At 41.2% G+C, this 25,289-nt stretch overlaps 1 protein-coding gene across 4 annotated transcripts in view; it reads right to left on the bottom strand.

Moving 5' to 3' along the window:
• The window catches only part of EBF1 (EBF transcription factor 1), a gene marked incomplete at its 5' end in the record, with an annotated part of 382,001 nt that overhangs the window by 91,317 nt on the left and 265,395 nt on the right, over positions 1-25,289 (bottom strand). For 2 of the 4 annotated variants that reach the window (XM_080803881.1, XM_080803883.1), the window contains one exon: positions 4,713-4,846. In XM_080803881.1, coding sequence (XP_080660007.1) covers positions 4,713-4,846 — 134 coding nt within the window. The remainder of the gene's footprint in view (positions 1-4,712; positions 4,847-25,289) is intronic. The other 2 variants (XM_080803882.1, XM_080803884.1) reach the window with 1 other exon arrangement.

Here is a 25,289-nt window from a genome sequence, read left to right as displayed (position 1 = left end):
GACACCAAGAGGCAAGCCAAGCAGTACTCATTGCTTAGCAATTAGAGCGGTTCAAGGAGATATTAAAGGAAGTATTAGCTCTGCAAAACTGTAGCAGCAGCCCCTCCCCCCTCCAAGTCACGTATTGATGGAAAAGCAAAAACAACCAAGAATATCTCTGATCGAGGAAAAAACTCAACCCACATTAATCATGAGCACACATTAATCCTGTTGATTTTCCTGGGTTTATATATAAAACAGTACAAATATATATATATATTTGTTAAGTCTTTTGGGGAAAGGCAGGCTAAGAAGCCCAAGGGTATCAGTATAATAATTTGCTTTCTAGAAAGACAGAGAGGAGAAAAGGCAAGAAAGGCTAAGGAAGAATAACAAAGATGGCAAAACCAAATTCACAGGAAAGCGAGGCAGTTCCCCGCCAAGCTTGGGAGCTCACAGAAGGCAGCCCTGGGTGAGGAGCAATGGAGAGCCACCTTTCTTTTTTCTTTTTCTTTTTTTTTTCCAACCCTCAGGGGGCAATCAGGGAGCTAAGCTGAACCACTCATTCGCAAAAGATTGGGTTGGTAGGGAAAGAGCACAGATGAGGGTAAATTAAGCCAGCCCTATTTTCTCTCACTCTTTTTAAAATTCTTGAGCTAAAAAAAGACTCCAAATAATAGCATCAGCTGCTAATCTAAAATGTTATCTGCTTGTCCTGGCCCACCAGCCTGCTTCCTGAGTGCTTTGGGCTATAGAGTGAGGAGATAGAGAAGAGATAAAAGTCTACTTAAAATTAGAAGTACCAGGTCCTAGAGGTGGCACAGATCATGTGGCCAGGGGACAAAGAGTCACATAGATAGGGGTCCTATGTAGAGATGAGGCCCAAACAGGTTCACCGTCCTACCTAAGTTCTCTATGTTGGCAAGGAAGAGGTTGTCTTCTGCCCCTAACACAAGGCAAGTATCCTTCATATAGATAAATTCTTCCTAGAAGCCAATGGCTCCATCCACAAGCATATACAACCAGAAAATGAAGAAATCACTCTTACTCCTGCATCCCAAGTCTACCTCAGCCTGGAAGGTGATAGTAATTGTTAAGATACCCATCCCCACCTCACCACAGCACAAGACATCAATGGCAATGGTGAGGATCACACCCTACTCTGATGTGATAAAACACTAGGGTAAAAATTGGGACATAGGCTAAATCATAGACTGTTCAGAAGGTGAGGCCCTGGAGTCAGGCTGTCTGGGTTCAAATCCCATGTCCCCTCTTTGATCACTGAATGGCTTATTTAACTTCCTTAAGCCTCAATTTCCTCATCAGTAAAACAAGAACAACATGGTAGACAGATGTTGCAATGCTCGCAGGAGAGCCATACCAAATACTCAGCATGGTACCTGGCAGGAACCAAGTGCTCAGGGAATGTTAGCTGGTATTAGTCATTCTATACATGTTTTCCACAGATCTTTCACAGATATCCTCTCTTAAATACTCACAGTATTGAGTTCTGATTCTATCCAATGGAAGCCTGCAGAAATGGCCCAGAACTGGTGGATGTTTTTTGCCTCTACCAAATGAAAGGCATTTATGTAATTTTATGTGATTAAAACAATCACCACAGTCACTACTACTGTTACTATTACTACTAGCTCTCCTCCTCTATTACCTGGATTTCTAAGCATGTTTTTTTTCTTTCTCCTTTTTCTGTCCTGCTTCCCGCTCTTATGTATCTGTTTGCCCTCTCAGTAACTTGGGCTTTTATTTCCTTCGTTAAAAGAGCCACTGTAGTATAAAATGCCATCTCTAGCACTATCTGTGTGACAATGGGTAAGTTTCTTAACCTCTCTGATGCCTGGTTTTCTCATATGGATCTAACACAGGGCTATCAGGAGGATCAAATAAAGTGATACCCGTAAGTGCCCATGCATGATAAACCCTTCATAAACGTGAGTTATTTCTTAGTTTCTCAGTATTACACAACGGGTTTTTGGAACTGAAGCAGTACCAAATTCTCTCCCTTCACTAAAAGGGAGAGAAAATCATGTCTGTATGAAATCTAAATATATAAATAGTTTAGAATATTTATAAGAAGTTCACCTCTGCAAGGCTCATGTTTCTGAAATGTCAAGAAAAATAACAACCCGTATCAAAATCTTCCATTCAGACTCCCCACCTCTATTGCGGCAGAGGATTTACTTATTTTAAAATAATATCTAATTTTGGAAACTGCCTGGGAGGTTTCCACCGGAAAGGGTCAGAATTGATTTATGACATAATCACACATGAGAGCAGTGGGGCAGGAGGTGGTGGGCCGAGAAGGAGCATGCATTCCCCCCGCCACCTCCTAGCTGGACCCAGGGCGGTGGAGGGCCCGAGGAAAGGGGAAGACAAAGGTAGAGCCTTACTGGGTTATTTTTTTCATGACTTGCATTGGTTTTGTTATGTGGAAACAGATCCTTTGAAGTAATTCGGATAAGTCTAAATTAGAATTTAATCTTCCTTACCTTTCCCAAAAGAGGGCAAGAATGTGGGGGAACCGAGAGGAAACACAAGGACCTTGACTAGGAACAGGGTAGGGGTACAAATTAACGATTTCCTGATATATCAAAGTCCTTGTTCCATAACCAATATAGTGTTGGGCAAAGATAGATACAAAGTTTTCAAGGAAGTTTCAGACTAACCCACCTCATTCTCAGAGGTTTAGTAAGACTTTCCGCCAAATCTGAGTCCCACTTCTCAGGCCTCACTTCGACTACAGTAATATGGAGGAAGAAGTGCATGTTATATTTATTCTTCCCTCTTCCAACTTCCATGATAAGCAACAGAATGAGAGATAGAAAGGGATGAATATATAGCCCACATGATCTGGGAGAAGCTGTCCTTGTGAGGACTGCTGTCCCCAGCTGGGATAAAGACACCTGACTGACATGTATGTGATGCTTCTAATTTTACAACCCAACGGTCCCAACAAAGAATGGGTACAGTTGGCAGCGGGAGCTCAGTCTACCTCTCATGCTGGGATGGCCCATCCACCTCAGACAGCAATCAGTTCAGTACACTGAGAAGCCCATCTCTGATTCAGTTCTGTGAGAGCTTTGATTTTTGGGCCACACACATGCCACTAGTTAGGAGCATTGGAAACACAAAACCAAAGGCAGCACAGGCTGGCAAGGGGCTGGCCAGAGTGGGGTTCCTGGCAATAAGACATGCACATAGAAGACTTAAAAAGAAAGATGGGCTCTGCTTTGGGAAGATAACCATACTCAATGATTAGCCTTAACTCTCCGCCGACCCAGCAACACACCTAGAGAGAAGACACAAAATATCTACATGGTCTCAACAGTGGTGTTATGGGAGGACAGATAGATACTTAAATAAAAAATCTGAGTTCTAGCTTCAGTTCTGCTACTGACTTCTCTGTGTGGCTGCATACGTACAATCCACACTCCACGGGCTCCACGCAGCTGCTTTGGGGTTTTGTACCTATTTATCTCTAGACCTTAGTGTCTTCATCAAGAACAGATATGTGCTGGGTGCCTGGGTGGCTCGTGGGTTAAGCCTCTGCCTTTAGTTCAGGTCATGATCTCAGGGTCTTGGGATCAAGGCCCGCATCAGGCTCTCTGCTTGGTGGGGAGCCTGCTTCCCCCTCTCTCTCTGCCTGCCACTCTGCCTACTTGTGATCTCTCTCTGTCTGTCAAATAAATAAATAAATTATTTAAAAAAAAAAAAAGATACATGCTAAGGGTATTTACCCTACCATAGAGAGGGAAGGATTGAGATGTTCTCTGTCAAGGGCTGAGCACAGTGCCTACTGTACAGTAAGTTCCAATAAAGTTTAGAGATTCACACAGCTGCTTATAAAACAAGCAGGATGAATGAGCTCAGCAGTACTTTATAGCCCTAACATAGGTCTTATTCTAAACTTCGGGGAAGTGAAAGAGAAGGGGCTGTGGGCATGCTGGATAAGAAGTCTAGGCTTAGAATACAGAAAGAAAACAAAGGCAAGTTTTCCACGACGTCTATATAATAGTGATGCTTATGTTTTATAATCTCGAGCTAACATTGATTATTGCCAGGCAACTCAACTGACAGGTCAAAATAATGATCACAGTGCTTAGAAAGCACTACCCACACAGAACAGAGTCATTTTCATGTGGTTGGGGTCTCATATTAAGCCACCCGTGAGCTGTAAATTCTTAGGGCTGGAAAAAGCCTTTGGTTCTTCGAGGTTGCCCTGATAAATCACTCACTCTTGGATGAAGAAGCCCTGAATAAGTCAAGAACCACCTATAGCTGCATTATTACCATCACGTGAATGGTGCTCCTTGAGGAAGGGTCTCCAGTAGACCCCATCTACAACTATACAGGGATTACTACCTTCTTGAAGTCTGAACAGGGCTTTTCCTATATATTTTGTGACTCTGCATCTCCTTTCCAATTCCCAATATACAATAGGACCTCCACACCAGGGCTAACATAAGAGGACAAATGACAAAACAGAAGCTCATCTGGTGCTTACAGGCCAGAGGATGGAAATCATTCCAGTAGAAAGTAGTGCCTCCAGGTATACCCAACCCATGTCTCCTGGTTTCTCGGAGTTCTGCAGACTAGAGCTGGCCCACCCAGGGTGGCACCACGAAATTCTACACACACTCTATTAGAAATTCAAGTGTAGACAGTATCCTCAACTAGACCAACCTATTAGATATTAATGTTCAGACAACACCTACCTCACTCCAGACCAGCATGGTACCGAATATGACCTGTAACCCATCAAAGAAATTGTCCCCTATGATGATCACAGTCGCGCCTCCCGTCGTCCATCCTTCACTCGGGCTGATGGCTTTGATACAGGGAGTAGCTGCTTTTCAACACACATGAAAAAGAGAAGGAGTCTGCTGTTAGAACCAAACTTTAATGATGGAGACTTGAGAAAAAGAAAGAAAAAATATCTTTTATCTTTTCACTAACAGAAAGTCCCCCAAGATCTCAGCATTTCCTAGCTGCTTTAGGATCTGAAACCTAAGGGTGCATTTTCAGTTTTTAAAAGCATCTGTTTCATTGTTTCTATTGACATACATATATTTTACCCAATCATTTTCAAACCTGAAAGCTTATGAAATAACACACAGAAGCAAAATTTAATTTATAAGATGCTAAAGATAAAAAAAAAAATTGGGTGGCTTTTTGGAACACACCAGAAACCTTATTGAATTGCTTCATAATTAAACATACTTCCCAAAAAGAAAATTGATAGATTTTTAGATAAGCATTTCTGTCCAAAGGGAAGTGAGAAAGAAAGGAGGCCAGAGCAAGAAAATATTCTTGCTCCATGTCTTCTATCTGTAACACTAACACAGCCACGTTCCTCATTAGAAATCATTAGGATTTTTTCAACAAATGTCATGGATCCCATTTTATAGATATAAAGTTTGCAGGTCACTCAGGGTGAATTATGTAACCAAATAGCTGAGTCAGGGCTGAACCACAGAAAGTCCCATGACCTTTGCTTTGTTGCCATTCCCAGGCATAAAACTCTAGAATGGACTTTTTAAAAAAAAACATATCTCTTTTCTTTCCATTACAAATGGCCCTTGGAGATGGGAAATAATTTGCAAATACCATGATTCTAAATAGACTGGAGGTGGCTTGCCTGGTGAGGATGGCATAATTTCAACAGAATTGCTAGGCATAAACATAATCGTAGGATTATGTTTTTGAAATGCCTCAGAGGACACCAAGGATTTTTAACTCCATGATGCCATGTTGTTGTTCTCATTATTACTTTTATGAACAAGAACAAAGCAAAATTCTAAAGCAAGGGAGATATTGCGCAAGGAGAGGAAACGAGACCCTTCTCTTTAATAAAAAGTTTATTAAGTATCCAAGACTGACTTTCCAAATATTGAAGCCAATGAGAGCACCAGTTAATTTTAATGGGAAAAAAGCTGGAAAAAAAACTATTGGACTTTGTCAAATTTGGCAACATGTCATGCTTTAACTTTTGCAAGAAGAAAAGAAAATATTAAGTCCAGCCCAGTGGGACCATTGTTCACGTGCCACCACACAAACAAGTAGAATGGGTTTGATTTTGATTCAAATTCATCTTATAAAATAGCACAGAGAAATTAGGAAATATCCAAACTAAACATTTCATGTTGGCTGAACTCATAGTAATGCATTTACAACTAAAACTGGACAGTTCAGACGCCTTTTCTCTCCTTCACTTTCTCCCCAAAACAAAATAATTAATCAAGAAAATGTAAGTGATTCATGACTTAAAATTCTTGTCCAGTTTTTAACAGACATAGAAGTTGTGATCAATGCTCCACAGGCATAGGACTTTTTCTTAAGCAGAATTTTTCTTTGAAAGTAAAGATGTTTAAATGCATGATTGAGTATTCCCAAACCAATGGCAGAGTATGATGCATGATTTCAAGAAATGTATAAGAGAAATCAAGTACATTTAACAACTATGTAGAATTCCTAACATAAAAGCAGTTTGGAAACATTCTAGTTAATGTCTCAAAATCTCAATTCTTAATTTCTAACTCAGAGGACTCAGTTGCTAATGTAGAGTAGAAAGGGTGCCCTATCTCCAGATACTTCTGAGAACAGGATCTTGGTTTAACTGAACTGGTCTTCAAGGAATCCAGCCTAATGGTGAAGTGTGAAATCCAATGGCATCATTAAATGCTGACCCTGTGACTACCCTCATAAATAACAAAGGATACTTGATGTTTATTATCTGTATGAGCTTTAATTTTTAAAATTTCATTTTTGTAATAATGCAAATTTCTTTAGATAAGTGTATTTCTTTAGATATTTCTTTAGATAAGAAGGGACTCCTCCAGGCTTATCAGAGTACAAAGAAGGCAGAATGGTGTTGGTTTATCTTTGAGAGACTCTCCTATAGTAGGATGTTCCGATAGCACAGTCAAGCCACTTTTAGCCTTGATCCCCTCCATTTCTTTCCATTTGTTGTTTGTAGTATAAAGAAGGCATGTAAGTGTGTGTGTGTGTGTGTGTGTGTGTGTGTGCTTTCACACACTTCCTAAAGAAAGTGATAATGTTTTCCAATTCTGTGAGGAACCAACCAGAAACAAAGTTAACTATCAACTAGGCAGAGGAAAGAAAGATCTTCAAGCTTCCAGAGATAAGCTGCTGAGGAGACACTATGTGACACCACCTTCTTAGCTTTTTGGAGAAAAGAACCCTTGAAGGAAGTACTTCCAGAAAAGAGTGACACAGCCCTCAATCATCCTACCTCCACACTCAACTATCCGTTATCCTCGTTATCCTGGCTTAGAGATTAGATGCCATTCCTAGAACAAGGAAGTCATGCACGCCTTTCTAAAGTTGGGCTTCAAAGCATTCTATAGGTGCTTCTATACATTTGTGTGTCATAGAAGTCTTAAGAGGAAGCTCTGTGGTATTTCCCCACTGGGAAGTTTAGGAAATATGTAAAGGACTCATGGGCTGTTCCATTGAGAGACAGAGAGATGGGGAAGGGATGTTACCGGCATTTAGCACCTGGAAGTCAAAGATGCTAACTATTCAACAATGCATGGGATAGTTTCCCCCAAATGAAGAACTCTAAAACGTCAATAACACAAGGTAGAAGACACTGTGACTAGCTAACAGAGGGGGCCCAGGAGTGGTTGTTAAAAACTCACAGATCCATACAGGCCAAGGCAGAAAACACAAATGAATACAGCAGCTCGGAGTCTCAAAACAAACATAAGATGGGTGACCCTGACACTAGGAATTGGGGAAGATCTAGCCACTGGTTTCCCCCACACAAATGCAGGCCCAGTGTAGTCAGGGCTTCTGATCTTTTGAAAGGAAGCTGGAAACGAGATTTTTATGTGAATTTTCCAATCTTTAAATGCTGACAACTGATTTAATTTTTTTTTTTTTTGAACGTGTAGGCTGTAAGCAAAATATTTTTAACTCTCAGGCCACCATTTTACACTTTTATCCTAGTCATAAACAAACCTGCCAGATTAAAAGCAGTCCAGGAAATACTTGCAAATGTGGCTAAAACTACAGGTACCTAAAAGTTCACTGCAGTATTAACAGTAAAAATATTCAAGAGTCTAGGTACCTCTAATTAGAAAGTGGCTAAATAAATTATGGTATATCCATACTTCAGAATATTAGGAGTGTCATTAGAATGGATGGGAAAGACTTCTATAAAATGACATGGAAAAATGTCAAAGTATATTAGTAAGTAAAAAAACAATTTGTAGTCTAATGAACAGTGTGGTCCTGTTTACTTAAAAAATGACATGTGGGCGCTTGTATATGCACCTGTGTTTGTGTGTATATAGTTATGTGAACAAAGGTCTGGAAAGAAGTACACCCACTGTCCCCAGTGGGTCCATATGAAACAGCCACGTGGTTGGAATGGGGTTGAGGGGGAGGGAGACCATTAAATTTTACTCTGTAGAAAGCGGTATGGTTTGAATATTTTTAGTGAGCACGCATGAAGGTAATACGTTATCATAATAAGAATTAAATAACAGAGCATTTAAGTCTGTAAGAGAAAAAGGTTGTACTATTTAGAACAAATGGATACTAATCAAAAAACAAAAAAAATTGTCCAGTGGTTCTGACTAACAAATCCTGAACCTCTCCTTCTCTCTTCTTTTTGGGTAAGCTTTACTCTGAGAAAGCCCAGACCACATCTGAAGCAGCCAAGGACTTGTTTTTTCTTTCATTCAGGAGAGCCAAAGAGACACGGAAAGGAAGAAGACAAGGAGAGATCATTTTTAATAGCCACAGTGGATGTGTTCAGTAGAATTTGAAGGTGCAAAGATTTATAAATGATTCAATTCAGCCCAGGACTATAATAATCAATATAATTCTATTTCTATGAAAATATTATGAAATTGGGGAGGGGAGAGGATTTGATTGAATACAAAGCCACTTTCACCAGCCAAGTCTTGATTTAATTAATAAAAGATTCTTCCTTCTTCACCAGTGAATTTTCACACTCTAGGTAACCACAAGGACAGAGAGCCAATTCCTGGTTCTAAAACTCATTAAAAATTAAAGTTGAAGTTGATGTTTTTTTCCTTTTTTTTTTTTTTCACCTCTTCCCCCACCCCCAACAGTCACCAAAGTAGAGGAGATTTTCTTTCCTTCAAACTATGACAATAACATGATTACCCTACCACAGTTTAGCATAATGGCTCTGAAATGCTCGTGGCACATTGCAGAGTTAAAGTGGAAATTATTAGGTAGCTCTTCTTTGTTATAATAATGATCACTCCACAAATAAAAGCTCTTCTCCCAAAGGTACTGCAAGGCACAAAATGCTAATTCTGAAGATTATGTGTGTGCTTTTATTAAATATTACCATGCCCTGCCTGTTTGAGGGCTTCTCTGCTCTGATTGTTTTATGAGTACCCATGTTAATGTCATTCCCATCTTGCTAGCAGCAGGCACACATTTTAGCGTTTGTATGAGAGTTGATCAAAGGCCACGTGCTGGGGGAATTGCTGAGAAAACACGGACAAGCGATAAAAATCTAACAGATTAATTGGTTTAAATTTCATTTCAGGGTGTTGAACTTTGGCTCGGGACTCTAATACTACACCGTGAGTCAGGGCCTAATTACCAGATTTCCAATTTGCTTCTGAACAATGGTCGTGGTGAGAAGAAAAAGAGAGGGAAGGATTGGGGGGGGGGTGGAGAAAGAATGAATGAATGAAAGAAGGAAGGAAGGAAGGAAGGAAAGAAATCATTCAGCCTCCAGTAGATATTTAACAGCTAACGTTCTGTGCGCAGACAATCCAGAGCGTTTACATTTCCTTCTGCTAACCACGGAAGGCAGAAGAAATCACGGATGCCCTCAGCAGTTTAAAATTCTCAGATTTGCCGCCGCGGTGTTACAAGGTTCAAGTGCCTTCTCACTCACACCGGCAGCATTAGGCTCCTTACAGCAGGGTGAATTTGTAAGTTAGAACCGAGCCTCAGTCTCCGATAGAAATGATCTATTTCATTGATAGAAAGCAAGGGCCGGGAAAGCCATGTTTACCTCAGGGTTTACGGGTGGCCTTGGGGATAAGGGTTAATTGAGCTCAGAGGTGCCTGCCCATTGAGGTGAATTAGTGGTGTGTGAAGCTATCAGCAGGGTCCTGGGGCTGCTCTTACTTTTGCCTCCGAAATCTCTTGTACTGTGATCAATACCTCACTTGTTTGGGGTAGCTGTGTAGATGACCTGAGTGCAAGATTTATCACCCCTTATCACCAAAATGAGGCGCTGGTGACAGTTGAGGTCCTATTATGGAAGTCTCATCAGACATGCTTTGTTTGGCTCTTCTCTCCATTCCTGTATTTTAAATATGCTGGGGAAACAACCCTTCCTCAGTTGGTAAAATGTAGAAATTGAGAAACGTTCTAATCCCCTTCTAAATCTCAAGATAAAATTCCACTAAAATAGAGACGAGCTGATTTGCCATCTCCGTGGCGTATAGCGTGTGAAAGGAGGTAAACTCTCCTTCTCCAGCATCCTGTTAGCCAGATTTCTCGATTAATGAGCATTTCCACGGAGCAGATAACTGATGCTTACAATGGAGGTGAAAATGCTGGCACCAGCCCTTACTAGCTCCCGAATAAAGACAGAAAGATGCAATTGTGTTAAGTTGATTAACATTCAGAGTACTACAGTATTTGCAAATGGGCCACAGCTCCAGCTGTTTAAACTCCACCTCTCTCCCTCAGGGCAACCTTGAAGCAGTCACTTAGCCTCTCTAAGGCTCTTACCCTCTCGGAGCAGTGGTTCCTGCTCACAGACTTGTGGCAAAATGCAGAACATGTCTGCTTGTGTTTTGTTGTTTTCTGATGTGCCAGGCACTGGACCTGCTCGTTGCTGCTCTAAGAATTACTGTTATCACGAGTTCTCCACAAGCCAGAGTTTATTCATTCGCCAGAATACACAACAGCCTCATCACTGCAGGTTCTGAAGTTTATTGTAAAACTTTCGTAGGAACTTCCAATCCAGGGACTTGCTACCTAGCCGGCTGAACTGACTGAGGAGCTGGGTGTGGCATCCGTCCCTCCAAGGTAGGATTTTTTTTAAGGCTCTCATTTGCCTGGAATGAATATTAAGGGTGATTTTTTCAGAAATAAGGAACTGACTTTATTGTCATTGGCCCAATGACATTTAATGTCATTGTCATTGTGAAACCCATGAGCTCAGCCCGTTTCTGTGGGGTACCTCCGACCTCATATAATCTCAGGTCCTTATCCCTCTATCTATTTGATTTTGGGGAAGTTGTGCTTGAGACCAGGTCTATACCCGAGAATGACAGGGACATTAAGTAATCCTACCTGGGACTCAATGCACAGATACTTGCCCTTCGTGTTAAGTCAAGACAATTGTTCTTGCTGTGTGTTTTAACTGAAATGACAACTTTCTTGTCTACTCCCAGATCAGCAGCACCAACACCTGCATTCTGTGATCCAGACAGCTGGTAGCTACTGGCCAGGAGGGAGGGCAAGCAAGTTTGTCCCTAGTGGGGAGACTGACCCTCTATATCTTCACCATGGACAGGATAGGAATCTCTTCTGGGTTCACCAAACTTCCAACTGGATGCCTGGAACCAATAGCTGTGATGGTGTGCAAAGCATGTGCAAATTTCCCTTTCAGAATGCTAACTTCGCCACAGACCCCTAGTCAGCTAATAAATAAATAAACATAGCTCTCGAATACAAATAAACAAATAAAGCTCTTGAATTACTAGATTTATTTCTGCCTTCCTTAATTTTTTTTTCAGTAATTGCTTTATGCAGTTAAGCATTTTATTGCTTATTAGGGTCTTCATTTTGTTTTGTTATTGGTCTGCATTGACTGCCCCATCCACTAGCATATCTAGATGCTACTTGGCAAAGAGATTTGGCCCATGTGTGTGTCTGTGCATGTGACACTTTGAAGAGAAATGTAACCCGTGATACAGAGACTTCTCAATACCAGATGCAATTAAATCTATTAAATATTAAATGAGGAGATTGAGGATTTCAAGTGTTTTTCATCCTTTATTCCGAAATGACTTGATTTGGCAGAGCCCCTCACTTTGACAACATTAATGGCTCTTGCAGAAAAGGAGAAAAGGAAAAATCTGTAGTCAGTGGATGGAAATGTAGACCCAACATCCATCTACATTAAGGGACTGTTACCCTAACACGGATACCTAAGCGTATCTTTAGCTAAGTTCCAAATTATGCCATTGGCTGAATGCAGAGATGGCCCAAATTGTATATGCTTCCTCTTTAATTTGCAGGTTTACTTATTCTATTCTGAATCAGCAAAATTCTTCAGCAATCTGTGGACAGAGAGAGAGCCGAGCAAAGGAAGGACCGAAATCCTAGTGCAACAATTGTAATCTGAACACTCTGGGGCAAGCACTTTTCAATTTCTGAGTTTGCCTATCTGAGATCCACCACTCTGTGCAGGATCTGTATGCAGGGTTATTTAACAATTTAGCAGTGAAAAATCTTGACATTTTGATGTACCTGTAACTTCTAAATTGCACTTGAAAGACTTGTTGAAGGCTTTTTGATTCAATGACAGGCAACACAGCATTGTTTCATAATATGCAAAAATTGTTTGTTAACACTTCGGAAGCTCAGAATTTTATAACTCAGGAGGTGAGAATGTGCTGTTTTCCATTTCACATTGGCTCTGCCAAATCCGAAATTAAAATGTACAAAATATTAATCCTACAACCACCAACGGCAAATATTGTCACTGTTTTTTGTGGTTTTTTTTTCTCTTGTTCTGTGATCACCAGCCACACCGTTGGGGTGGGGGGGAATTATCGTGGAAGGTGGGACAATCCTCAAAATGAATTATGCATGGATCCAATTGTGGTATTTGTTGCAACAATAGTAAGTTCACTTGCCTCTGATTATACAATAAGTAAATAACTCTTTTCTTCCTGACAAGGAGAACTTTCACGCACAAAATTATTTTTAGCTCAATTCTCCTTATTATCCTGTTGTGAGAAAAGTTCGAGATATGAAAGGTAGGGAAGAAAGGGAAATGAAATTAACTTTCCAAAAATGGACAACCAATATTGTGCAAAGAGGAAACAATTTTCAGGTTCAATTAAAAAAAAAAATAACATGGAAGTGCTTCTTCAAGGAATACTCAAGTCTTTATTTGCAGGCAATCTTCCTAGGCCTGGAAAATCATAAAGTCAAATACGATCAAGTCTAGTGGAAAATCTGCGATGTGAATCTTGGCTCGAGTCGTATTTTTAACAGGCCTTGAATGTGTGTGCTGGATTATCCAGATGGTCATACAGGAATCGGCCTGATAGGATTAAACCTTTATGCTGAACTCTGGTCCATCTGTTCGCCAAGGTTTGCCTTTCCTTATCTGAATATGAATTTTTAGCCTCCTTGTGTCTGGGAGCCAGACTAAATGCAACGTTGAAAACATAGCTGTGTGCAGATAATTTAACATTTCATTAGTTAGTCTCAGTTGATATCGGCTTGGTCTTTTTCTAGAAAACATTTTTTGCAAAGAATTTTCCTAAGAAGGAATTTAAAACTATGGAGGCTCTCTGGTCCTTGTTGCTCGAGGGTTTATTTAGACTTTTTCCTACTGAATTCTAGGATTCATTCCATACACTGTCATAACACGGGGTTTACATTGATATTTGCCCATAAATATCGACTAGGTATCCTCTCTGCAGAATCTGACTGTGAGAAAAGATGAGACACACTTCCAACTGGATGAATGATCCAAGCAAAATATATTCATGTATTTTTTTTCCATTACAAGAAGATTGGTATTCGTCATCATTTGATAAAATTAGCTACCCCAGCCATTTCTGTCATCTTCTCTAGGATTTCTATGCCTGTGAGGAGGCTCTTTTAGGGGTAGGGGTTTGTAACTCAGAGTTTTCGTCTGAATGAAACAGGCTAACGTTTATTTTGCCCTCCTGTGCGTACCTCCCCAGAAGAGGTGAAGTTACCTATTTTTCAGCTGGAAAAGTTGGCTGGGGCAAGTTTCAGGGCAGAGGCCAGTAAGTAACCAGTAAGCCTGAGCCTGACACATAGTTTTGGGGTTTCCAACCCTGTGACAAAGGAAAAGGGAGGGCTGTGACTGCTGGGCTCAGCAAGCAAACAACATGCAAATGAATGAATTAGTGGTGTAAAAGAAGGATCTTTTAGAATCCTCCTTTGTGGCTGGTTTACGGCAATGCGATCATTAGGTGTGCTCAACATAGGCTTGTGATGAGACTGCAGCCCTCAGAGCCTGAGTCTTAAGATGTGAGATCCCTCTAGCAGTTGAAGAGGGCTCTAGCGCTTTCCACGATCCCCTTGGTAACACGGGCTCTTGGCTCTGTGTCAATACGAATGGCAGGGGCCAGCAGCTCATCAAAAAACTCAGGCTCTTCCACACACAGGCCTAGTTATTAGGTTTACACAGTACCCTTGACCGGACAGCCAGAGGGCAGAGAGCAGTGAAACTTTGCATTCGAGCTTAAGGTGACTTCCGTATATTGGTACAAACGTACATATGATGTCTTATACAACGTATGTCTTTGGCATATGTTTTTGGCAAGAATTGTAGTCGGGAGGTAAAAGGTGGCTCCCTTTCAGGAAGCAGGTGATGAAGTTCACTATAAGTCATCTCTTGTAAAACAAACACACGGCCCTAGTTGTCTACTCGCCACATTTTATTGTAAACGAGGACACTGGATATTCAATCTCATTACTGAAGCCTGCTTTTGCCCAATACGGTAGTCACTAGCCATATGCTGCTACTGAAATTTAATTTTTAATTAACTAAAAATTCAATAAAAGTAGAAATTATTTCTTGGTCATACTAGCCACATTTCATGTGGTTGATAGCTACATGGGACTGGTGAGCATCATCTCGGACAGCACAGAGACAGAACATGTCCATCATCACAGAAAGTTCTGTTGAACAGCACTGATCTGAGGAGCGAGTTTAAATAACTGAGCCTATAATTGATAAAGAACAACCAGAGCTACCATTTAGGAGCTATCTTTCCTATGCCAGGACCTGTGCTAGGAATAATTAATCTCTAATCTCTTCAACAGTGATCACAAAATCAAATGCTCCCAGAGCCAAGCAGGAAAGTAACTCAGATGGGCTAGGGACGACACCGCGGGAGAGGTGTGGAATGTGGCTAACCATGGAGTAGTGTCTGTCCCACCCAAAAGGGACCCAACTTCTCAGTCTGACCTAAGTGTTGCCATTTGAAAATGGGGGTCCAACCCTGCCAGCTCTTCTGAATATAAAGAGAATTTGCAAATCTCCATGTTTAGGTAAAATCTCCTTATTTTTGATTGTAAAAGCAACAAATACATAGTTTCTGAAAGCACCATGAGACCCAAACCTAAATATGGCTTCAAGTTAGATTGAGTCCATGATGTGATATACAAGTATGTACCTTCTAAAATTCTGAAGGGCCCAGAATCCCCTTTTAGTTACTAATTTCTGCCACTACACAACTAATACTGCCACTGGCTCATGAACAATAAACCCACACCACAGCCACTGCCCATTCTGCCTCTGATGGTTAGAGGCGTCTCCCACAACAACACGCAAGACCCCACCCGGCTAGCCTACCCCGGCTATGTAGAAGGTTTTCTATCTGTAGTTTGAGAGATGAGCTCTCAGGTCCTAAAGGATTTCTATTGTCATCATGCAAGACAGCATAGAGAGTGAGTTTTTAAGGAAACTGTGTTTTGAATGTGAGCAGCATCTCAAAATCAACCTTGCCCAGCCTTTAGTAATGCACAACTCCTGCTCTGTGCTTCTCAGAATGGTAATGCTTCTATTTCTCTTCATGACCAAGGCTGCTACTGCTCACGTATTTGACTGAATTTTTGTTATTGCGAGCCTTATCGTTTGGAGCCAGTTTCCTCTCCTCCCTGACACATTCAGGGACGCTGCGCTCCAGCGTTTTGTTATAGCCCAGATGTTTCCGTGGTGATGATCGGTGACATCACGAGCACCGGAATGTGTATCATCAAATGTATCCAGACAGAGGAGCAGAGTAGAGGGGGACAGATTGACTGACTCAACTTCCTCAAAAATTACTCTTTGGAGTCTGGGCTGTTCAATCTGGACTGCAAAGAGCAAACACTCATGCTTGCCTGTTTGTCATTCATTTCTACTCTCGGATTATTAATTATGTGGTAAATCTTGTCTACATACCAAAAACCCAGATTAACCTTCCTCACATGCCAGCTTTCAGAATGTTACTGCTCTGCTCAAAAGCTTTCTGTTGTTTCCCCTGAGCCTACAGGACCAAGTCCGCCCTCGTGAGTCTGGCCAATTCCCCCTTTCCAACCTCATTCCCCATTTCTCCCAAACTGGAAGCAGGACTTGGCAGCAGTTGGGACCCCTGGCTCTGGGTTCGGAAGGCCTCAGCTCACATCACAGCTTCCCTTGGGTGAATTACTTTTCACAAGCCTCAGTTTCTATCACTTTAATTGGGGGTAACAATTTTATGAGAAGCCATCTCATGAAGTTGTTGTGAGGTTTAAATAACTTAATCCATGTGTGCAGGGCTCTGCATGGAGAAAGCAATGAGTAAATGTGAGAGAGAATGGAAAAGATGAGATGTTGCAGGACAAGGAATGGGAATATAAGGAAAAAGAAAATGAAGATGAGACGACAGGCTCTTCAAACATGCTTTGCACATTTCCATCATTTCTTTTTCAGGAAGACTCTACCCAAACAGTGCTCTATCATAAAGACTCAGGTCTTCATGAAGACATAAAGGTCTTCAGCATGAAACCGTCTCTTCCTAGCCCAGCCTACCAAATGCTCTTTGGTGAACTTCATATCTTCTCCATTCATTTGTCACGAAGTACTTTCCCTTGAACTTTTAGCTTGATATGTATGAATGTGCAGAGCTGGGACTATACATATGAATGCAAATTAACCCCCAACAGTCAACACATCCCCTGTAGGCAGAGACCTCATTCAGTCACAAACTGGGGAGACAGTACCCTGCACTTAACCAGTACCTGACAATTAACTAGCACTGTGAAGTCTTCAAAGGGTTTGCCCATGCATTATCTCAATTATTCTTAATGTCAACCCTGAAGAGCAGGCACGCAGATGTAATTCTAAATTCCACTTTACAAACGAGGTAACTGAATTTGAGAGACTCTCTTGAATTTGAGACTCTGAGAGTCCACACTGGTTGATAAAGTCAAATATTTAAAACACCCAAACTCCCCTTCAATTTTGGTATTTATCTGAAATTTATGCTCAGTTTGGCTAAAACGTTCATTTCAATCATGTAAATACTACAGCCAAAGTCCCATAAAATCTTAGTTGTGCAATTCCTATTCCCAAGATAGAGTGTAGATATTTATTAACTTTACAGAATATTACTACTCTATTTCCAAGTAAAGTTATTTTCCCCCTAAGACTCAGCCCCACATATGAATTATAGTAAAATCTCTCTCTACCTTCTTCTATTTCCAAGTTCAAAAAATGGCATCCTAATATAATACCACAGGTGCCAATTTAAACACAGGAACACTGGAAATACTGCCAGACTTCCAGGCTTAGAAGCGTTTCTATTGTTACAAGTTGGGCTGCTAAACACACAGTCAGAGTCTGAACATCAAATATGAGTGTAGCAGCACTATGGGAACTTACATTTTTAAAGTGTAGAGCAGTTCCCCTTAACTTTCATTTTCAATCTGGACATTATCCATCTCAATGGTGTTCATTATAGAATTTTGCACATACAAAGAAAATAATAAAAGTTCACTGGCTAAATAGGTTATCTTAAAATAGTACCTTAATAACATTTTCCCCAACTTTTTTTTTTTCCCTTTTGAGCAACAAGGATTGAATTCCACAGGCTTTCGCTAACCAAATCAAGAAGAGTTTCTAGGATTCTGCCAAAGTTGAAAGGTAGAGGAATCTGAGGTCTGACTTTATTGATTTGTTGCTCATAATAGTTACTGGAAGGGCACAGCTGGTTTGATGATTCAGCCAGAAGATTTTAGCAAAGAATGACCAAAACTGTATTTTCCTTCTCTACAAAGAAATGATAAAATACATTGGAACTCCTGGGACAGAGTCCCCTCATCCACAGTCCCACACATAATATACCTAAAAACATCTGCCTCAGGCCCCGCACAAAGTAGGTGCTCAGCATCTGTCGGATTCTGATCTGTGCCCGTAAAAGTAGTAGACAAATCATAAAGAATTAAAGAAAGTTCTCAATTGGTACCAACCACATAAATTTTAATCATGCTCCTAAATAACAGCCAAAGTCTATTGCTATTTGTACATATGTTGCATATGCTCGTCTCTTGAAATTTTTCTTGCTTTGCCCCAAGGTCAATGAGAGAAACTGATGTGTTGAAGAGAGGCCCTAAAGCTAACATTGTCTGCGCCTCTATTCCCCATGTTCTCCTGCCACACGTCTCCCCAGAACTACGGGCAGAGAATGTGGGTTTGGGTAACTGGTGTCCTGCTGATTACAACGGTCAATCAAATAACCCAGAAACCCAGGAGCATATGTTCACATATACAATATTGATTAATTTTGGAGATTGGGGTAAAAATATATTAGTACTTGGGTTCCGCTTTCATGCTTAGTGGTCAGATAAGTATTCGTCCAATTCAGATCTATTTCTGCACCCTGTGGGCTCTAGAGTGTTACTTTTGTGTTTCACTTTCCTTTTCCTTCTCTGGTTACCGTCTGGTTTCCCATGTCGGTGCCTCTACTATGACTGACCAGCAGCATATGTTTAAGCAGGATTTTAATTACTAGGCCATCTCCCAGCCAACTTGCCCAAGGCAGACTGGCAGAAAAGTCCTACAATCCACGTCTCGGACTCTCTTGCTCCTCTCCAGGTAAATCTCTTTTTTTCTGAAGATGCTAAAATCATGCTGATGGAATCATATTCATCTGATAAGGATGATGACCACCTAAATTCTATAAAGTTTCATTTCTGTCCGCTGAGTATTTCAAGTTGCAGGGCTGGCACAGGGAGATTAAGATGGGGTGCCTGATAGTGTGACGTGATACCAGGATTTTTTTATCTTAACCCAGAAAAGCACCTTCCCATATATCACTGCACATGCCAACTAACAAACCCTGGGGATTTAGCACAGATCTGGCTTTTCAATTTGCCTTTGAGTAACGTCATCAATTTGCTTCAATTGAAGCAGGAATTATATTACATGATCAAATAGCAGTAGAATTTCTCTCCACCTCTAAAGTCCAACGCGAGGAGATTAGCATTGACTAAACAGTGGGAAAGAACAGTGGTGATGACTGCCTTGTGTCAGATAGTTGGAGGTCCGAATGCTACAGATGCAAAAACCAAACATTTTCTATTTGGCCATAGCCAAATCTTTGAAGGATGGCCTCAGTTTCCCTCATTTGCTATATGAAAAGAATAATAGTAGTTCCCTCCTGTGGTGGTTAAGAGTATTAAAAGAGATGGTACAAAGGGCTTTAAGCACTGAACCTAATGGGTGGGCAATGCTCAAGGGTCCCTATCATAACAGCAAAACCATCATCACTCAAAACAGTGTCTAAAGCTAGCATTTTTCTGGGCAAAGAGTTCTGTTAGCCTATGGTTAAGAAAATGCATTGGACCCAAATCTCCAAGTCAAAGAGAAACCAACCTACAGAAAATTCTCAAAGTTATTTTTTCAAAGAATGGACCTCAGACTAGCTCACCTTCCCTATTAGCCTCTCCCAAGCATCTAATACTTTGTCCCCACATGGAATTTGGACACGATTCTCCCTCCGCCAAAATTGCTCTTTCCTCTTTGCTTGACAAAATGCTACTCATTTGTTTCTTAAATTTTAACATATTTTTTAGATTTTATTTTTAGATTTTATTTATTTATTTATTTGACAGACAGAGATCACAAGTAGGCAGAGAGGCAGACAGAGAGAGAGGAGGAAGTGGGCTCCCCACAGGGCAGAGAGCCTGATGCGGGACTCGATCCCAGGACCCTGGGATCATGACCTGAGCCGAAGGCAGAGGCTTTAACCCACTGAGCCACCCAGGCGCCCCTGTTTTTTAAATTTTAAAAGTATCCCTGATTTTTTCAGACTTGGCTGAGTCCCCTTGTTTAAAGCTCTCTGAACAGTCTGTATTTTCCTTGTACAGTGCTTACCATCATTGCAATTTAAGTAACTTAAATTAATTATTTTTTGCAATTATTTACATAATATTTACACACACACACACAGGAGTATATACCTCAAAATGTCAAGAGCTGGCCTTGCCTTGTTCGCCTGTGCATCTCTATTGTCTAAAACAATTGACTACTGTCAATCAATAAGCGTATGTTAAATAGAGGAATGGATGAATGAGGGAATGAGATAGGGAAGAATTACTGGAGTTGTTAGGATAGGAAGGAAGTAAACAGAGTAGTTTAAAAGTTGACAACTCTTCCCCTTGTCCTTAACAATCATCGGTACATCCACACTGGGCTTCCTAAATGGATAAGCAGCGGCTCCTTGGAATCTGTTTTCCTAATTTTCCTAGGTTGATATGGCCCCCAGTCCAGCAGCAGGGACTCTATGCTCTTGGGGGCTAAAATTAGCACCAGTAAGCTCCCCCTGCAGTGGGCTCTAATCATGCAAAGGCCCAGGTGGGCCTTGCTGACAGATGTTAAGGTTAGAAGGAAGGGTAGCAGCCAGATGAGAAAACAGAGCCACCGCCTTCCGGAGGTACCAGCACTTCCTGTCTTTAGGCCTGGCTGGTTCCTGCCGGGCCCACCCCCTCCCCCATGCATCAGTTTCAACACAGTTGCTGCTCTTTCTGTCATTTGAACTCAAATTCTATCTCGGAAATTGATGGGCGATTCTGCCCCTGACAACACAATGTCAGCTTTGCTCAGTGTCCAGCTGGTTCCGTATATATTATCATAATGTGCTGCCTGGGTGGACCCTGGCTGATTCTCTCCCTTGACTCAAATCCTCCTTTCCACACTAATTTCTGCCCTCTGACATGTAGACACTACTTGTTTAAAAACAAAAACAGAATTAACAGCTTGGGAAACATTTTGATTTTTAAAATCCTACAAGGACAGTAAACATATTCTAATGGTAAACTGAACTTAAAATGAAAAGGTTTTCTTAAAAAAATTTATTTTTTTAATTTGTTTCCCAGGGTCCTACCCTGTTTCCTGATGACTTGAAAGAATTATTACTTCCCCAACCCTTAAGCCCTCTAAAACACTTTCACAAACTTCAGTCCTGATTTTGTCCCATCCCAGTATCACTTACGCTATGCCCTCTTTAATATTAACTAATTAGTCTAGCCGCTATTTTTGTTTAGATTTTCTTTTTCTCTAAATTCAGTCTTGTCCTAAACAATGACAACTGAGATCATGACTTTGGAGTGCCATGTTTTTGTTTATTTGCTTACTTGCTTATGCATCAGGATAGACATGTTAACTCTTTAGAAAAAAAATTTTTTGGTAGTGTTTTCTCCTCATCACCTAAAATCTTCACATATACTGCATGGGAAACCTACTCTAGAAGCTCATTGCTAACCATCAAGTGGACTCAACGATAGCACCTCAGCTGAAGAAATTCAGAGAGAAGAATGTCAGGAAAGAGTTACCTAAGTGATGGTATATGCGACACACTCGGGGACTTTTCCAGGCCTCCTGGAACCCACTGTTAACCTCTTGCGGAAATGCTCAAGGTGAAGGGAAGTTGGCCTTAGATCTAAAGCCATATCCTGTGGAATGACCATCACGTTGGCATTATGGTGGCCATTCACCAGGTGTGTCTAACACCTCAGGGGATAGGAGACTTCTCTCACAATCAGCTGGATTCAAACAACAAATCATCAGGACTTGAAGGAATCTACTAACTTCCTCCTTTAATTGATGAGGAAATCAAAGTATATACTTGAGGTCCTGAAGAAAGGTAGAGGCAGACTCAGTTTTTATTGATTTCTGAATGTATAACTAAAAATGTCCAAACAAAAGTGTTTCAAACCCACTCTTGGCCACTGACCCTAAATATCTCCTCTTAAGAAGATTAATGACCGGTACACAGAAGCTTTCAATCGCATGTTCATATCACTTAAATCCTCTGAAATTCTCAAGTGAGTGACGTTCCTGTTTGGAACAATCAATTATGCAAATAAGCACAATTGGAAATATAATGATTTTGTAGCCAAATATAAGACAAAAACAATAGGTTTTTAAAAGTTCTGTCATTGTGGTCCAAGATATAAGCAGAAAGCCTCACTCCTTGCCTCCCACCATGGTCTTCCCCACACGCTTTGTGCTCATTAAAATAAGTTAGGTGTGGCTCACTCATTTATTAGGTCATTCAAAATACCAAATACTGGTCGTTTCCCAAAGTTGATGGGTTTTTCAAGAAATTCATATAAGAAAATCCATATCAGTTTCCCATGTTATTTGTAGCAAGAGGTTTAGTAATCCTTCAGTACCTTAACAAGGAGACTGTTAGTATCCCAACAGTCCTTTAACTCATGGTCTCACAGCTTTCCCCTGGTCTCCTTTTTCTCTACCTTGTATACATGCCAAGGAGCCCATATGGTCAACAAATGATTTCTACAGAGATGAGTTAGAACATCCTTGCAAATAAATAAAATATTATCAGCCTCCTTCTTATCTTGCCAACCCCATAGAAAACATACCAATCAAATAAAATGCATGTTTTTTTTTTATTTGACTAGCAGAATGTGGTAGAGCCATGGGAAAAACAGGTTATTGAAGGAAAGTAAGCTGTAAGGTAAACATACACAGTATGCCATTAAAAAGAAAAAAAGATATGCTCTGGGCTAACTTTTGAAAGGTCTATTTAAGATACCAGCATAAATGTCTTCCTTGTACTGAGGAAAAGTAAGAACAGTGGGATAAGAGATGGAAAGAGTTTTAGCATAATATACAGAGCAAGTAGTTGAAAGTACAGACTCCAAAGTCAGGCTCTCCGGGTTTGAACCTTAGATATATACTACTTATTTGCTGTGCAACTCTGGGAAATGTATTCTACTTCTCATGACTCTGTTTCCTCATCTTGACAAGGGGTGCCTCTAGCATTACGTGCCAAGCAAAGGAAGAGCTCAGTGAGGCTTACTGTCCTTATTCTTAGTACTATTAATATGCACAACTATGTGGGTAGGTAGACGAGGGGTGGAGCCCCGGATCTGATTCTAATTTGTTCTGGGGCTTTGGGTAAGTTACTGACCCTCTCGAAATCCCAGTTTTCTCCTCTATGGGATGAGAAATGGGATTATATTATATTACATTATATTATATTTTATATTATTTAAAAATGGGAATAATAATCATTAGAGCTCATGAGATTTGTTGAAGGATTTTCTGATGTAAGTAACATAATGACTACGGTACCGGCACAGAGTAACCGCTCCATAAATGATAGCTGATGAGAGCCCTCAAATAGCAACAAGGGCACTAATACTACTACACATTACTCCCTGGCCTGGTCACCACCAAACAGAGCAGCAAATTCTGAGCAGTATTTCTACTTTGCCAGCAATGTTGTGTGTGGGGTCAGATTCAAATAATGATAACACAGATCACCTGCTTCGCAATGACCTGTGGCTCCCAAACTCTTTCATCTGCCTGACACTGAGCGCTTGCTGGCTATCGAGTCCCCAACATTAAGATTTCTGGTGTTACCCACTCTACGGATCACTCTAGGTATACACTGAAAATCAGTGCTTGCTCATGTCTTTATTATCTCGGCCTCTTGCCATGTCCTTTTTTATTGCAAGGGAAGACAAAAGACAACTTCCCCACTGCTCAGAGAAAAAGACCCGATTTGACTCTTGAAAATCGGGCCCCTCTGTGCTCTACTTCTGGGACACATCTGGATATTCTTAGCCCTAATGTTCTGTCCTTTCATCTGTCTTGCTTTTTCAAATAGGAAAATCAATTGATAAGATGTAATGTGCCACTCTATGTAACAAAGCACGACATCAGTATTTATCTATGGTAACGTGGGCCCTTCACCAAAATGCTCTTGCCCAAGTGGGCCCTGCTGGAGTTCTGCACCCAAACCGGTCGGGTGAAGGGCCACTGTCTAAGTGTAAAGTTCTGTATTGTTCATCCCCGCCCTTGTGTTTTGAAAGCACATTTCTGTCAGGAAGCTGGAGAAATGTTCCAGACCTTCCTCTCAGGATCTTCGGAATCCCAGAGAGACTGCTGCAAGCCTACGCCAACCTGAACTGGAAAGGCATCAGGGTGGGACCCCAAGTCATCCAACTTTTTGTGTGATCCAGCAACCATAAAGCTATGCCCATGCCCGCACCCCCCCCCCGAAATTCACACTTGCCCACGAGCATACCATGGACAAAGAGCACTAAATGGAGTCTGACAGAAACTATGTGAATGTGAGAAGATTACATCCCGTCACTAGGTCTCCGTTTCTTTCTCTGGGAAAGGAGGGGATGTGTTAGATGACCTTCTATACTTTCGATGACTCTTCACGTGGCATGAGCTCTCACTGTAGTGAGGGAGGAGAGATAAATTGGGTTGGTACATTTCTCTTTGTTGTTTAGTTTCCATTCACTCATTCAGTTTTAGTTTGTTGGGGTTAGACAAATAGTATACCTTTCATAGGCCACATGTAACCCTCCATTCGAAAGGCCTTAAGAAAGTCTCTACAAGTTCAAAAGAAGTCAATAGGCAAACTCTTTCTAGGCTACTTATGCAAAAAGTAAATAGATAAGCCAAAACCATCTGGATAAAGGACTCTCAAAATGTTTGACTTCCTTCCAATTTTGAACACTTGCACTATTGAGAGAATGAGGAGCGATCCAGGGGAGCCCTCCCCAGCACAGCTAACTCCCTGGTGAGCTTCCAAGGACCAGCAGGGAAGAGCAAAGTTATAAGCAACTCAGAGTGATCTTGCCCTGGGCTTTCGTGACACACTCGGAGTCCATGTAATTGAAAATGAGTTCATCAAAGCCCTGCTTGGCCCCCCACACCATTTCACAATTGCCACGGACCGTGGTCCGAGAATCTCACGTGGGCCAGCCTAATCTGGTTCTCAGAGGCTCTCCGAGCCTCAACTCCTGCCATCCTCCCAGTGACTGGGGGCAACAGGAGTCATCCCCGTCTCCCTTGGGTTCCCTGAACTCGCCTGGGCAAAACAGCCTTTGCACACGCTGTCCCCTCTTCCCAGAAATTTGTGTCTGTCCCTTTAACCTGCTGAAAACTTACTCAGCTCTTAGGTTTTGGCATAAATGTGATTTCCTCAAGGAAGTCTTCCCTGACCCCTCACTCCTCCCCACTCCTTTTGTAC

Source organism: Martes martes, assembly GCF_963455335.1.
Source record: "Martes martes genome assembly, chromosome: 5".
NCBI classification, from domain to species: Eukaryota; Metazoa; Chordata; class Mammalia; order Carnivora; family Mustelidae; genus Martes; species Martes martes.
This window is presented reverse-complemented; position numbering and strand designations above follow the sequence as displayed.